The sequence below is a fragment of the Marmota monax genome, unplaced genomic scaffold, assembly GCF_021218885.2.
Source record: "Marmota monax isolate L192 unplaced genomic scaffold, Marmota_monax_Labrador192_F-V1.1 WCK01_AAM20220418_F8-fsc00018, whole genome shotgun sequence".
Classification (NCBI taxonomy): Eukaryota; Metazoa; Chordata; class Mammalia; order Rodentia; family Sciuridae; genus Marmota; species Marmota monax.
This window is the reverse complement of record NW_026692201.1, coordinates 300,526-317,918: the sequence shown is the minus strand read 5'-3', so window position 1 is coordinate 317,918 and position 17,393 is coordinate 300,526. Positions and strand designations below refer to the sequence as shown.

General features: G+C 36.1%; 1 protein-coding gene across 1 annotated transcript in view; it reads left to right on the top strand.

Annotated features, from left to right (window-relative positions):
• The window catches only part of Iqgap2 (IQ motif containing GTPase activating protein 2), a 297,019-nt gene that overhangs the window by 233,004 nt on the left and 46,622 nt on the right, over window positions 1–17,393 (top strand). The window contains exons 18-23 of the mRNA XM_046426823.2: window positions 1,254–1,337; window positions 2,583–2,654; window positions 3,294–3,363; window positions 4,825–5,033; window positions 12,336–12,485; window positions 15,585–15,748. Of these exons, the coding sequence (XP_046282779.1) occupies window positions 1,254–1,337; window positions 2,583–2,654; window positions 3,294–3,363; window positions 4,825–5,033; window positions 12,336–12,485; window positions 15,585–15,748 (749 nt within the window). The remainder of the gene's footprint in view (window positions 1–1,253; window positions 1,338–2,582; window positions 2,655–3,293; window positions 3,364–4,824; window positions 5,034–12,335; window positions 12,486–15,584; window positions 15,749–17,393) is intronic.

The following is a 17,393-nucleotide window of genomic DNA, read 5'->3' as shown; positions in this document are numbered from 1 at the left end:
TATGTTAAATAGAAGTGGTGAAAGTGGGCATCCCTGTCTTGTTTCAGTTTTTAGAGGGAATACTTTCAATTTTTCTCCATTTAGAATGATGTTGGCCTGGGGTTTAGCATAGATAGCCTTTACAATTTTGAGGTATGTTCCCGATATCCCTAGATTTTCTAGCGTTTTGAACATGAAGGGATGATGTATTTTGCTAAATGCTTTCTCTGCATCTATTGAGATGATCTTATGATTTTTATCTTTGAGTCTATTGAGTGATGAATTACATTTATTGATTTCCATCCACCTACACTTTTTAAAACAATGAGGAAGGTAGATTGATATATGCAGACATGAAAAGAAATTGACAAAAATAATTCGACTATTGTTTTTATACCTTTTGTTGTATTTAATTTCTAATTTGAAGACAAGATCAGAGAGTTGGGGTGAGTTTCAAATGTACTTTAATAAAAAGTCCTCAAGATGAATTGGAAGAAACTAATGACAATTATACATTTAATTATTCTAATGATAACAGTTTATATCCAATTTTCAGAAATGTTTCCTATAAAAATTCTCATTATTATAATAACCAAGTAAAGATATTTTAATTGGGGCTGAGGCTGTAGCTCAGTGGTAGAGCGCTTGCCTCACATGTGTGAGGCATTGGGTTCGATCCTCAGTACCACTTAAAAATAAATAAAATAAAGATATTGTGTCCATCTACAATTTTTTAAAAAAAAAGATATTTTAATTGAAGCATCATTAACTTTTCTGTAGGAATACATAAAATAATAAATGGCTAAATTAATAGCACTCATGTTTTCAGGGAGTCAGGGTCATAAGTTAGTGGCGTGTCTTTCTTTTCAATCTGGGCTATGGTGAACCAATCACTGGAGTAATGATACTTATTAGTCACTATTTTTAAGCATTTTATGTTGTTACCAAATATAACACTAGCACCTGTGTGTTTGGGGGTGATTCTACTTTATTAGTGCATCACCCCAGACCCTTGGTAAAATAAGCTTTCAAGCAGGGAAAGCTTTCAACCCCCATTATTCCTTTCCCATCTTGGGACAAATCTCAGCCATGAGCTGGTATTCTCTGCCCCAGTTAAATGTCAACCCCTGGAGATGGTATCCTGGTTAAATTTAGAAGGGAGAGACCCTGATGGTGTCCCAACTCAGTGCTTCCTGAGATGTGTCTGTGCTTACATTTTAGTCAACTGTGGGAAACTCACTCATCAATAACTCATAACTCACTCTTTTCCTTAGGCTTTTTGGAAGGGACATAAACAACAGAAGGCATACACAGCCAGGCGAAAAATGTTCGTTGACAATATTAATTCTATTGTGAAGGTAAATATCCTTTCCTACCATATCAAGTGCTTGGCTTTAACCTTTCCCCTCACTTTGTTTTGATTTTGATTTATACAGAGTTGCAGAAAGGGTAAGTGTGAGTCTCGAAGTCAGTCCTGGGTTTAAATCCCAATTCTGCTACTCATTTAGACTGATCATCTTCAGTCAGTTCAATTGAACCACTACAATTAGTTCATTTATGTGGTTTTGAGAATCATGTGAAAGTGATTCTATAACCAGTAAATGTTCTCAATTTGTCTAGAAAGTCTAAATTGATTATTTAAACTCCAGTAATCTAAATTGATTATTTAAACTTCAATAATCTAAATTCATTATTTAAACATAGCCTTAGTTCATGTGCCTCTTCTTACATTTGCTAATATATTTAGAATGCTCAAACATACCAGTAGAAAGAAAACCTTAATTATAAGGCAAATGCAAAACCAATGACAAAAGGAATTAGAGCTAATTTAAGATATGTAATTGAATGTTGAACCAGGATAACTCAGTTTTCTACCCAGGCAGATAGTTCTGAGCTCTAGAGCAAGCAAAGGCACTGTGGTCACTGCACTCAGAGAGCTGAAGGCCAAAAGACTGTAAAAAATGAGGTTGTAGATAACTTGAAAGTCCCAGATGAGATTAGAACAGCAGAGCTGGATAGAAGCTAGAATCAGATGAGATTCATTTAACTAAATATTTTAGATAGTAAAGTCAGAGAATGACATGGTCTACATTCATTGTACATTACCTCCTGAACCAAATAATGCTATGTGTTCACTGGGGTGAATATGCCCATTCCTTCAGAAAACTGTTGGTAGCAATTGGTTCCTCTGAGATCTCTTGAGATATTTTCCTGTAGACATCTAAAGGATATTGCTTGCATTTAAAGGGATGATGATGAAAATCCTGGACTTGGATTAATTTGATTCCCTGACTCATTGCAACTCTCACCAAAATGCCTTCTCTCTTGGCTTTTATTTAAGATTAAAAGAAAATAGCAAAAAGCTACATCTCTCTCCACCTCCCTCCCATTAAGGAAGTGGGATGAAAGGTAACAAGGTGTTTTGAACCTCCCGAGAAAAGTGGTGAAAGAAATGGGAAGTGAAGGGCAGGCTTTAGGTATTACTTAGCAGTCTGTTCATTTTTTATCAGATGAGGTATCAATATTTTTAGAAAGACTGTGTAAAATTATATTAAAGTATTGTTTGGTGATCACTTTGATGCCTCCATTTTACTTAATTTTAGATTCAGTCCTGGTTCCGAATGGCAAAAGCAAGAAAGAGCTACGTTAAACGACTACAGTATTTCGTGGATCATGTAAGAGAAGTGCATGCGGGTTTTTAACTGGATTGAAAATGAACTAAAAGAATGTTTATTGAATGTTGGTTAGCACTGAATGACTTTTATTAAATGATGCTAATGACCACTTAGGAAAAATTAGGTGGTAGAGCCTAATGCGTCATTATTTGGAAGTTTACATTTTTTATTGAGAAGTTATACTGAGAGTACGATTTCATTAGTCAGGAGTGGAGAGTAAGAAGAAAACAGTGTGGGATAGTGATAGGAGAGGATTCTAGAGAAGTATTTTCCAGCACTTGCATGTACAGTTTTCTAACTATTCACTGATTAAATTGAAACCCATTGGAGAAATTTTTTTCAGAATCTTTAAATAGATGTGTGAGCAGAGATTGAATCATCAAAGTTCTATGCTGAAGTCTGTTTCTCTTTTTTGATCTCTTTAAACAGTCCCGTTATAGTTTTGTTTATTCTGGAAGCTAACCTCTGTGACCCCTCTTCAAAAAAGAAGGAAACATAAATGTTAAACACACTGTGTCTAAGGATCACCAGTTCTAAACAGCATCAATTGTGATGTACTATTTGTTCTTAAAGTTCTAAGTTCTGAAGTCGTGGGGCAGATGGGACTCTGGGATCATGACTTGTCTCAATGTTTTTCAGAAAAATGAAATTGTGAAAATACAGTCCTTGTTGAGAGCAAGCAAAGCTAGAGATGACTACAAAACACTAGGTAAGTGAAACATTTAGAAACAGAGCCTGGATTCCTTATTAAACAGTGAAAACAAGTGTTTTCCAGCTTCAGTGGCTTCAGAGGCCACTCCAAGAACAGAGGATGATGCCATTGTATCCTGTAGATTGTGATCATCTCAGGCTCTGTGACAGGAATGGGCCTTCCTATTGTAAGTGGAAGGGATAAGCAGAGTGGGTGTGATTTCTTCCTCAAAAAGAATGGAGTTGGCATAAATGCTATTTTTATATTAAATTTTATTTTTATATTAAATGAACTAGATCAAGCATCTAAAGCAAAAGAATTAATCACAAGATAAGCCTACATTTAAACTGTTAAGTAGCTGGCTTATCAACCCCTCCACATACACATACCTTACCTTAAGGATAAAACATATTCACATAAGAAATTCATGAGAATTAAAAAGAACAAGAAAAGAAAATCTCATCTCCCCAAGGTGATAATCACAAACATCTTTGTCCCATCTAGAAACTTAGATGACTCTATATTTGGTTGTTCATGCTGGGTTCATGCTGTAAATTATGTTATTGGTTTAACTCTTCTTATTCCCTAAGTGTCAAAAACACCACAGAATCAAGCCCGAAGCACAAGGACCACCTTTGAGGGCCCTAGGGGCTGTTCAAGTCATCTTTGTACTTCTGTGTCTTTCGTCCCAGTCAGTTTATTCTTATAATTAACCCAGAGTTGCTCTCACTAAAGCATATTTTAAAAGAATTTTTTTAAGAGTCAGCGTTCCGGGCAATTAAAGCCTCAAGTTAAAATTACTAAGGGAAACCCTCTTAGAATTTATATGAGAAACCTCTCTCCTAGTTACCGAGGTTGAACCCCTAGGTTCTGAGCATAGCCTCCCTTGGTCTGTACTAGAAAGACCAAGACCAACTTTCAATTTCTAAAATCTTTACTTTTGTCAAGTAGAACACTCATTCCTCTTATCATCACATTGATTCCTGTTTGTCCTTAACGGTCTTCCTTCACTCCCTTTCTAATTCAGCTTTCACCCAGTTTTGGCTCCTTCCCAAAGATCTTTTAGGCTGAGTTAACCACTTTCTGCTTCCTGCAGCAAGAACATAAATCTCTTATCTGGCTCAGCCATAAGGCCTCAGAGCTGAGGTCACTTGCCTCAAGTTTCCCAGGTTCTTCATTGATAAGATGCAGATAGTACTGTCCTCTCAATGTGTGAGTTCTGGGAACAGTGTGACAGACAGTTGACAAATGAGTATTAGATAACTAGAAAATACTGGGCCAGACAGTATCCATTTTGTATATTTGTTTATAGGATTAGTTTCCTTGTGCAAATTTTTACATGATACAAAATGTTTTATTCCACAAGTACTTTTATTGATACATTTTTCTGGTAATCCTTTATTTATAGGCCTGCTTTCTTTCCTGTTGATAATAATTCCAAGCTTTCCTAATTAAAGTATTCTGTTCTTCTCCCTGCAGTTGGTTCTGAGAACCCACCATTAACAGTAATCCGCAAATTTGTGCACCTATTGGACCAAAGTGACTTGGATTTCCAGGAGGAGCTGGAGGTAGCACGATTAAGGGAAGAAGTAGTGACCAAGATCAGGGCCAATCAACAGCTGGAGAAAGACCTGAACTTGATGGACATCAAGATTGGACTCCTGGTGAAGAACAGGATCACACTAGAGGTCAGTGGGGCTCGAAAGACTGTTGGCTCTTAGGACAAAGAAGATGAACATGTTAATGCTCATGGCACTTTGGTCCAGCCAAGTTCACTTGTCATTTTTATTATTATAAGTTAATGGGTCACAGGACTACAAAATCCTCTGCCTCCTGTTTATGACATATTTTCCAAGATTATTTTACCATTTTGAAATGAAATTTATATATAATAAACTGTAGTTTCTTATGTGCTTTCATAAAAAACTAAAGCCTTTATATAAATATGAAATAAATAAAAATAAAATGATTCATAATGAAAAGCCCATATCTAAATGTGAAAATACACAAGCCTGATGACATTACAAGATATCATAAAGTTTTTAGGGGATTTGGCCTCTTCCCAGAATCACCAAAGATCAAAGATTGAGAGTACCACAGAGGAGAAAGATGCCCCAGTGACAGAACAGATGACACCTAATTTTCCAAAATGGAGAACAACACCTTAGAAACCTCAAAATAAATATGGTCTGCCCCCAATATACATAGCAGTTGCAGTCATAGAAAATCTAATGTATATTAAAATTTCTTGTGTAGAGTTGGGCATGGTAGTGCACACCTATAATCCCAGTGGCTCAGAAACCTGAGGCAGAAGGATCACGAGTTCAAAGTCAGCCTCAGCAATGGGAAGGTGCTAAGCAACTCAGTGAGACCCTGTCTCTAAATAAAACACAAAATAGAGCTGGGGATGTGGCTCAGTGATTGAGTGCCCCTGAGTTCAATCCCTGGCACCAAAAAATAATAATAATAATCTGTGTAGAGAAAATCCATTGTGCATATATATGTAAGTTCTGCCATGAAAAATGGGTGTGGGGTGATTATTTAAGCAGAATCACCCCACAAATTGCTGAACAATATATCATCTGTTATCTCTAGCATCCCACAGAAACCACAAGTGCCTTCTGATTCAGACATCCAAAATCACCCTACATATTTCCAAAATGTCCCTACAGAGTGAAACCACACCTATTAATAGCTTCTAAATAAGTAACGTTGTGGGCTTTGTATCTGCTGAAGCCTGCTCTCTAAACAGTATAAAAACAGTTATTTTTTACTGAAGAATGCATTTCTCGGGTATGACCTCTCTCCATGTCCCTGTTCCTTTCTGATATGACAAATCAGTTTTCAGAAAACTAATAGTTCAAAGAGGACAGCTAACCTTCCAGAAGTTCAGAGAAAGCTACAGTGGGTTAAAGGTAGAAAGTAAGTGAGCAGCCGTAGGATACCTTGTCAAGTGGGCACACAAATGCCCCACCCTTGTCCTCCAGACCTCATGAAGATACCAGGGAAAGAGTCTAAGAGAAACTAAGAAAAACAGAGCAGGGTGAAAAAAAGGGCATGATCATATTTTCTAAATATTCAAAAATAAAACTGCAATTTAAATGTTCTATATTTAACCCTATTTTCTTTATTTTATCCTGAAAAAACTGTAGTACTTCATTTATTTAAAAATCATAGATTTGTATTTGTTTGATTCACATAAAAAAAACTTCTACAGTATAATATATTCTAGAAGGTCCTGGAGAAAATGCCTTTTATAGCCTTAAACTGCTGTTATACCCTGTCCCCATGATGTTGTAAACAGGAAATATCTTGCCTTTCTTATAGTTTAAAATAGTGTGTATCTTGAAGAAATACAACCATGGCAGAATTCTAGATCTCTCTGAATGTTTGCAGGTTTTTGTTTTTTGTTTTTGTTTTGATTTTTAAAAAGGCATTTATTATTCACTTGATAGCACTATGAAACAAGATTAATGTTTTCAAGCCAGGCACAGTGGGGTTTATCTCTAGTCCCAGTTACTCTGGAGGCTGAGGCAGGAAGATCAGTTGATTCCACCAGGGGTTCAAGTCCAGCCAGGGCCACACTGCAAAACTCTGTCTCAAACAAAATAAAAACATACACACACACACATAAATAGGTAAAGTTAATTTTTTCAACTTACATTTTCAAACACCAAGTTTATATCCAATATTTATCAGAAATTAAATGATGATTGTTTTAAATATGTTGTCTTTGATCTTAACATTAATGGTAGTATTTTTAATTTGATTTACGTATAAGATGACTAAAGTTTGCTTTATGGTACTACACAGGTGGGAAACAGCTTAATCAATAAATTGAGAACTATAGAATTTAACATGTAGGTTTTATAGCCACTAAAAATGTTTTTGAAGAATATTTAAGGACAGGTAAAAATGTTTTGCAATATATAGAAAAGAAAATAGTACCTAAAATATTATGATTTCTTTTCTCTAGAAAAATTTACTGAAGAAAAGAAAAAAATTAAGTGATCATAAACAATGAAATTAATCTTCTTTATCTTCTCTTTCCCTTATTTCTCTTGGTTTTTTTTTTAATAGTAACAATGTGTTTAGTTAGAAAAAAAAAATTTAAAGAGAAGTGGCTTAGTTCTTACAGATCTAAGCTCCCTCTTTAATACCCTTATAATTCCAGTTGTTTTTTTAATTTGTTTTGCTGTATTGGGTACAGGGCCCTCTGCCACTGAGATACATTCCCATCCTTATTTATTTACGTGTGTGTGTGTGTGTGTGTGTGTGTGTGTGTGTGTGTTTTGAGACAGGGTCTCTAAGTTGCCCAAGATGGCCTTGAACTTTTGATCCTCTTGGCTCTGTCTCCCATATAATCCTTTTAAAAGAAGAATTTCTTCTGAAAATCAGCAGTTAGTGAAGTGACTGACATTTGTTTCAGACAAAAAGAACATCTTGGAGAACACAAAGCAATTGAAGTCAAGTTTCTTAAAGGCATAAGAGGGAAAGAATAAGTATAAATTCAGATGAGATTAATATAGAAACTAAAAGTAAATCTTTCAGTGTTATCTCTAGTCAAGAGTTTGCTATATCATGCAACAGCCCAGATTTGCAGACCAGTACCTCCTGCAACTCAGGATTGAGATTTCTTTTACTTACCTAATTATACCATTTCACTATTTATATTAGCATGTGATCTTGGCCATGTTTTCTAACCTTTTCCTCATTAGAAATATGCTTGATGATTTGTGTATATTGTATTTAACTTTCACAACAACCTTATAAACCTTCTATAAGATTGCTATTATTAAACCCATTTTTTTTTTTTAGTTAGACCACTGAGACCTAGGTTAACTTGTGCAAGGTCACAAAGCTACTTATTTTTTGCGGATACCCTTATTTTTATGATTGCAAAAGTCAGGTTCTTTGTGCTAACCCGTTCCTTCTACAAAACTGTTTATATCCTAACATATTAGCTGCATGCAGATATCCTACTATGAAGGGACTGGAAAAGATGGTGACAAAAGGGCAACATTGAGATGTGGAACTATCATGAAGAAGCTAAATACTCTTGCTCCTTCAAACCAATATTCCTTTAATGTTCAATATGAATTAAGTAAGAATAATTAAGAAAATTAAGTTTTGGTTAGTTAAAGTATCTGCCTGTGTTTGTAACCCCTGTCTGGGTTGGTCCTTGTTTCCTTCTTCAAGCTTCCCAAAACAAAGCTTCCCATTCACACCAGAGCATTGTGTTAGCCAGTCAGAATTTCCCGGGAAGAAGGAAAAAGGGGTTATCTATGACAGGGGCACTACCCTTGGACCCCCCACAGACAGGCACTGGTACATCTGCACAGCTCTCCCTTCTTTCCCCCTCCTGAGCTCTGCCCTTTGCTTCCTCCGTTTCTTCATGAAACCTCTACTTCTAAAGGATAGAAATTGAGTTCTGCCCCAGAGCTTTTCCATAACCCCTACTCTGTCTTCTCATCTGTAAGTCAAAAACCATTACCCTGCAACAAAACAAAGTATCCAGCTTTTAGAGTGGCTTCCATTGAAAATGTGTGGTTGGGAGGGATGTGAGGGATTATAGGTAACAAGGTTTTTTCCTACCATATATTTAAAACCAGAGTAATAGACTTAGTTCACATAACTGAGGGAGTTGAATGATTTAAATGTCAGCAATAATTTGAAGAGGAGAAACCTGGATTAAATGGCACTATAAACCAGATTTACTCTAGCAATATTTGGGATTTATAGATAAAGATATTAGACAGTCACCTGCCCGGACCTTCACTTACCCTGTATCCAGTGGTAACTACACTTCCTTTCTCTTAAATCTATTTTATACATTGGCAAAGGGAGGGGGGAATGTGGCTTTCTTAGGAAATTCCATGGAAATGCAAATCAAATACCCTCTCTCTCTCCCAGTATAAATAATTAGGGTGACAGAAGTAAGTGGGTAAGTCCTCTCTAAGCTGAGAATGAGAAAGAATAAAATCTTTCTGTAAGCAATAGATATAACCACATGGAACTATCTTACTTATCCTGGAGCTGAAAGGCTTTATTTCTTCCTCTTGGCTGACCCCCATGAGGAGAATTGAGTTACTAGGAAGTAAGCAATTTAGATCTTGCCCTTTTCGGCAAGACCTGACAGTGTTTATTATCCCCAGGGGCAGCTGGAAATGGGGGCAGGCATATTTTCAGTCGTCAAAAGACTAGGGGAAAAAAATGACTAGGGGACTGGGGTTGTGGCACAGAAGTAGAACAGTTGCCTAGCATGCGTGAGGCACTGGGTTCGGTCCTCAGCACCACATAAAAATAAAATAAAGATATTGTGTCCACTTATAACTAAAAAATAAATATTAAAAAATGACTAGGGACTGCTTTGATATTTATTGGGAAGGAACCAAGGATCCTAGATGGTTAATAGTGTGTTCAAAGAAAAACACTATACTGCCCCAAGTACCACTGTGCTTCCTCCAAGGACCAGTGGTCAAGCTTTCCTGATGCTGACTGCAAATAGAGTTCTCTTGTGGAGGTTGGGCTAAGAGCTCAGTGAAACACCAACCATTGTTTTAGGAATACAAACTTTCTTTCCACTTACTCTTTAGGACAGCGATCCCAGTCTATAGGCAGGGATGGCACTCTAGAACAAGTGACTCCTTTCAAATGTGAGTCATGTGCCATTAGAAGGTCATGAAGTCAGCTTAGTGTGTCACAATTGGCAACAAATGGAATAGAGTAAAAATGAATTGCAAATATCAGAGTAGGTCCCAGTAGTAAGGATAAGTATTGTTTCCTATAGTGTGTATGTTCACCAACAAGAGATAGAAAATATATTTCTTACCATGGATCTCTGTAAAAACTGCTGGTAGACCCTCATCTGAAGGACCTAATCTTGGTCCTAAACTTTAAGCTTTCAAAGTGACCACTTGACAGTGTTTCAACCACATTTTCCAAGATTCCCTATAAATGATTAAAGGAGCATGATAAAGAAAATCTTTAATTCTGCTAAATATTTAGAGGATTCCTTTCCCTTCCATATCTAATTTCTATAATACTCATTTTTACAAGTACTTTTACATATTGAGATAGAAGTCACACTTTAAAATGTACAATTCAAGATTGTTCAAGAAAGTCACAAGATTTTTTGACCATTTCTATCTAATGCTAGAACATTTTCATCACTCCATACTCCGAAGAAAAATGTTCTGAAATTAGATGGTGATAATGGTTTTGCAACCTTGTGGATATCCTAAACACCACTGAATTGTACACTGCTAAGATGAATTTTATAGTATAGTATCTGAATTATATTTTAATTATTTTAAAAAAGGACCTGTGTATTACTAACAATAGCTCTGCTTTCTGTCTACACACCTGGCCATAGAAACCATTAATCTTTCCATCTATGTACCATGGTCTGTGCTGGACATTTCATATACATGGAATCACACACGTGAGACACCGTGAATCATTTTTTTCACTTAACATCGTATTCTTAAGTTTTACCTGTATTGTAGCATGAATAAGTACTTCCTTCCTTTTTATTGAAAAATACTCTTCAATAAAAATTGTATGGAATACCGCATTTTGTCTATCTGTTCATCAGTTGATGAACATTTAGGTTTTTCTACTTTGTGCCTCTTTTAAATATTGTTGCTGTTAACACTCAGGTACAGGGTTTTGTGGGGACATATATTTTTTGTATGCTTAAATATATGCCTGAGAGTGGAATTGTTGAGTCATCTAGTGATTCTATGTTGAATTTCTGGAGAACTGCCAAATTTCTTCTGAGGGTCCCCACCATTTTTTCCATATTTTTTATTGGTGTATTATGGTTATATATAATTATGGGATTTTTGTTGCATATTTATATTTACACATTATATAACACTATTATTTGGCCAATATCACTTCCCAACACCTCCTTCGTAACCTTCCCACCTCCCACCCCTTGGTCCCTTTCCTCTACTGAGCTCCCTTTGATATATATATATATATATTTTTTTTAATGAGATCCAGCTCCATCTTTCTTTTCCTTTTTCCTCTCTAGCTTCCACATATGAGAGAAAGACCTTCTGAATTTGATTTATTTCACTTAACATGATGGTCTCTACCAACAAGCTATAATGTTTCTTCTACTTCATTCAAATCCTCACCGATATATTCCCTTTTTTGTGATAGCCATCCTAATTAGTGTGAAATGATATCTCATTGTAGATTTGATTTGGATCCCCTGATAAGCAATGATGTTGAGTATCTCTTAATGTGCTTGCTAGCCATTTTTATGTCTTTTTTGGGAAAATGTCAATTTAAATCCTTTGTCCATTTTTTTTTTTTTACTGAGTTATTCATCTTTCTATATTTTAGTTGTAAGAGTTATTTATTCTGGATACAAGTCTTTTATCCAATACAGGATTTGCGAATATTTTCTCCCATTCTGTGAATTGTCTTTTTATTTTCATAGTAGCCTTTAAAACACACAAAGTTTACATTTTAACAAAGGACAGTTTTTTTTTTTTTTTTACTTTTGTCACTTATGCTTTTGGTCTCCTATTTAAGAAACTATTGCCTAATCTAAAGTCACAGAAATGTATGTCTGATTTTTCTTTCAAAAGTTTTATAGTTTGGGCTCTTATATTTTATTCTTTGATCTCTTTTGGTGAATTTTTGTTTATGTTGTGAGGCAGGAGTCTGACTTCATTCTTTTGAATGTGGACACCCAGTGTTCCAGCATTGGTTGTTAAAAAGTATTATTCTCTATTGAATTTTCTTGGTGCCTACATTAAATCCTAGGAGTAAATAAATACAGCTTCAGAGAATACTTGTTACAAAAGCCAAATTCACCTACAAGGCACATTTCCTTAACATTTTCTGTTCCTGTTTCTTAATGAAGAAAACATGAGAAATTAAATTTTCCAACTGAGTGTGCTTCTGGGTGTAAAGGGATGAGGTAAATAGTACCAGAGTGCAAAACAGTAATGTCCTGAAATTCTTTACAGGATGTAATCTCACACAGAACAAAACTGAATAAGAAAAAAGGAGGAGAAATGGAAATACTGAATAACACTGAACACCAGGGAATCAAAAGCTTGAGTAAGGAGAGGAGAAAAACACTAGAAACCTATCAACAGCTGTTTTACCTTCTACAGGTGAGCACAATTTATCTTTCACTATGAGTTTTGAATACACATATTGTTGTGTTTGTGGTTTATGGTGGATCTTTCCCCACACTTCAGCAATAATGACTTGCATGTTTTGAGCCCTTACCAAATACCAAGTGCTGTTTTAAGTGCTTTACACATATCATCTTACTATGATTCTGGGAACCAGGAGACAGTGAGTGCTATCATTTTCCATTTGCCAGATGAGAAAACGGAGACACAATTATTAAATGGTAAGGTGAAAGCTTTGAAAACCAGGCAGTTTACTTCAGGGTCCATGACTGTATTATACTACAGTGATCTGCAAAAATATGACTATATTATAGTATGTGATCTGCAAAAACGGTATAGATCTAGTAATGACACAGACTGTTAACCATGAAAAAAAGCTAAAATAACTGTGAAAAACAGATGTTTACCAAAACCGGCCTGCCCTTATTTGAGAGAAAGAGCAAGAGGCTTGGGATTAGGAAATAATGAACCTTTTGTATTTCATTATTTTCATAGCATAACTGTGATATAAATGAATTGTAATTTTCTATTGCTTCCAGAATTCTGGTAAGAACTATTAGGTTTAATTGGTTATGTTTGCCCTTTAATGGACCAGTTCTTGTTTTGCTTGACCGTAGATTTACCCCATCCACCCTACTAACACATAAAATTAATCACAGAGGAAACTGAGTAGGTAATGGTAAAAGGTCCAAGCCTCTGCTTCATCAAGAAAACTTTCCCATAAGACGAGGATCAGTAGTTCTTTTCTTGTGAGAGTCCAGTTTCCCTTGCTGTGGGTCATTGATTCCTTCAAAGCCTGGAGAAGCCTGAATCTTTGCTTGAGGATGTCACTGATATAAAGAACACATGATAGAAACCATAAATAAGGATGTGTCTATCCCAATTGAGTGACTAAATGTTAGTTTCGGTAGATGTTACTTTAGGTTCAAAAATTCTCTGCTTTGAATAATGAATAGGAAAATATCTTCTTCAAACAGATGTAGGTGCCTCAGATGGCCACCATGTGGCAGCATAGAAACAAAAATATAAATACTTAAAATTGTGGAATCCAAAAACCTTTGCAGAAACAAAGTAGGCTCGCGTTATGCAGGGAAGGTTTTATGTCTGATTGATTTCAATTAGTAGTCAATCACCAGTTGTAAATCTAATCTTAGGCACTTATTATTTTTTACATCCATGAAAATCCAAGCTTATGTAGGTTAAGATTTAATTTTTCTAAATTTACTATAATCAGTCATAAGAAAAGTAAAATTTAGCCACTGGCCTAGGACTTCTTACCTTGTTGTAAATAAGGCCTATTAGTGGAATGAGAAAAAGTACAGGAACATGGTTAGAATAACTCCATTGAGTTTTATGCCCCAAATTATCCCAAACTAATAGTCCCAGGGCAGGACCATTCAGTTGTACGAAGTGAAATGTCTCTTATGATTTTTCTCCACCTTTTCCTCTATCTTTTTTTTTTTTTTTTTTGAGACATCAACCTAAAATCAATGTAGAAATTTTAGAAGAGCAGATGGGTTGGGCATTGCCCTTTAGCAAGGAGTCTCAACCACAGCATCAGGTCAGCTAGTAAAGGTTTGCTTTGGGTTTATTTCTTCAGTAGCAGCCTAAGCTTTGAAGATTTGGGGTCACCTGAGGAGAAATGGCAAAATAGCCTTCTTTCTTTAGTCCTATAGTGAGTTTCCTTTCTCGTAATTTCCACCTGTTTAGTGTTAGAAAAGAATCATTACAGAGCTGTCAAGAAAATGTTGTCCTGAGATGCTGCTTCATAAAATTTTAACCAATTATTATGAGCTCAAAAGTCAACCTAAGTAGTAAGTAAACCAAAATTTGGATTTTCTTGAAACCCTTAAAGCCTAATTAGTTGCTATAAAATATACTAGGTGAATACTAGCTTTCAAGCATGTAAATTAAACATTCTCTTTTCTTATCAGAAGGAAAATGAAGCCAGGCATGGTGACACATGCTTGTAATCCCATCTACTGGGGAGGCTGAGGCAGGAAAATTGCAAGTTCAAGGCCAGCTTGGGCAACTTAGCAAGACTCTGTCTCAAAATTTTAAAAATAAATAAAAAAGCTTGGGAATGTAACTCAGTGGTAGAGCATTTCCTTAGCATGTGGGAGCCCCTTGGTACAATCCCCAGTACCAAAAAAAAGGTGTGTGGGGGGGTGATGATGATGAAGAGAAGGAGTCTTAAATTTTTCTGAATGAGGGGTCATGATTGTGACTTAGTGGTAGAGTGTTTGCCTAGCATGTGTGAGGCACTGGGTTTAATCCTCAGGACCACATAAAAATAAATAAAATAAATTTATTTTTAAAAAAGTGAATGACTTTTTGACTTTAAAATCTTCAAATTGTTTTCTATATGAATCATTTCCTCTCTAAATAGTATTATTTCTCTTTGAACCTCTGGCCCATTGGTGTAGCTGTTGAGGAAAATCCTATGACTGTGAAAGCAGGTGCCGAGTCTAATGAACTCCATCACTGGATCAGGGCTGCACATCAGTTGTTCTGAATTACTGTCAGTCTTTTAAAATCTCTTTTGCCAATTTTTTGGTCATGTCCTTCTGGAATTTTCCTCAGCAGATCTCCTGACCTTCACCCCTCTCTACAACCTCCTCACTTCCCTCTACCTTCTCACTCCTCAAAGAGCAGCATGGCCATCTCATTGTCTTCACATATAACCTAGCCTTTTTCTTTCTAGTCTCAGAAGATGTTCTCTTTATTTATCTATCAATCACTCTAGGCCAGTCTGTATTGCCTTAGTTCATTCTTGTCAGTCTTTTTGGATACCAGATTCCACGGGCTCAACCCCTTCTTCTTTATATATATTTAGTAAATATATATAACAGGGTATAACAAATCCTATCATAACTAATATAGCTACCTTTATACTATAGTATTAATAATATTATCTGATACCTCTTAAGGTTATGTATCAGGTATGTGTTTATATTGCTCTTAATGACATTGTCACTAAATAGCAAAGAATTAGATACTGCTTTCTGCTTTAATAATTTATTAACCTACAGTGTGTGGGGGTTTTGTGTTTTCTTTTTCCCTCTTTCCATTTAGACAAACCCTTCATACTTGGCTAAGCTGATTTTCCAGATGCCACAGAACAAGTCAACTAAATTTATGGACACTGTTATTTTCACACTGTACAATTATGCCTCTAATCAGCGGGAAGAGTTCTTACTCCTCAAGCTTTTTAAAACTGCTCTGGAGGAAGAAATAAAGTATGTATACAAACATGTATGTAAAAATACCAATGCATAGGTCCTTTTGTTAGTGGTGACTGTTTCAGGTTTATTAAAGTAATTTTTAAATTATTGTGGTATGTTACTCGTGCATATTAAAATATATGAAATTTCTTGAAATTAAAATAGAATCTCAATGGATGGTTTCATTTTGGCATTGTTAGAACTGTTCTGCAGTTCAGCTTTTTCCCACAGTGATCCCTTTTCTAGGGCTAAATTAACTTTTTATTTTGTATGTCTACAACAATTGGAAACCAAAAGCTTATTAACAGTCAATGAGAAAATGTATTTTATCAAACTCTCTAAGAAATAGAGCTATAAATAGGTGGGATGCAGATCATGATCATGATCTCTGCTAAAGTTCTTAGCTGCTCTTGCTAATTTATTCTCTCTTAGCTGATGTAAAGAGTGTGCAGTTAACTGTAACAAATGCTCCCCGCCTCCAAAAAAACTATGAGAAATGTCCTAAGCCAAGAGAGACCATAATTGGCTGTCTAATTTCTTGGGAGCTTATGCTCTGCTAGTTCCTCTGTGTTTCTGAAGCAGATGAGCCAGGCAGCCCTGCCCAGGGGGTGTCTGTAAGCTGGCATAAGAGATAATGAGGCATGAGAAGCATAATGCCCTGCAGTGGGGAGTGTGTGAGTACTAAATGAGCGACAAATGCAATGTAGCAGACTAGACAGATGGAAGGAGGCGCTCCCTCTAGGACTACTGAAGCAGATTTTATGGAAGAGGAGGAGCTGCTTGACCCAAAACTTTGAAGGAATAACTACAGCTTTTATAAGATGAGATAGAGAAATAGTGGTGTAAAAGGCACTCATTTGAGAAAGAGATAAAGCAGGAAAGATGGGCTGGGGACAGATCACTGGAGACACAGAGTAGAAGCCCAGGTATTGAGGTTCTGTTTACTTTCTGGGCAGCTGTGAACAATTTCTGAGCAGGGTATTGGCATGACCACATTGGTTTTCTTAGAAGATGGATCTTCAGGATGAATTGAAGCTACACAGGTCAGAAAAATGGAGTCAGAAGGAAAAAAGATACAGCTTAGAATTAACACACTGAGTTTGAGCTGTAGGTGGAGAACACAGAAAACATGTAGGAGAAAGTTGGAAATGTCAGACTGGCCCTTGGGGAGAAGGTACAGATTAGAAATTGAGGTCAGAGAACAAGTCCTAAAAAGAATGGTGGTTGTGCCAGGTGAGTGAATTCTGAGGGGACAGCATCAGCCAGTTATTTTGTTTGACCACTGGTTTCATCCTATTTATACATAAAATTAGTCAAAAAGGGAAAGAAACCAGAATTTAAAACTGGAGGAGAAACCAGCAAAGGAAGTAAAAAAGAATAGGTAAGATAAGAACCAGGAAAGGGCACTGTCAAGACCCTAAAGGGAAAGAAGTAGAAAAGGGAGGAGGAGTGGTCAAGAGGGAGGAGGTCAAGGGGTTAGACAGAGGGAAGAGAAAAGAAGTCATGAAAAGCAGCTATCAAAGTCGAGAAGAGCTTTCTCAGCCATGCACTGTGCCTAGAAGCTGCATTGCAATGAGTTGAGTGAGATCTGAAGGTGTAGAGACAGTTTATTTGATCAAGAAAGTTATTTTTGAAATGTGATAACTGGAGATATTACAGT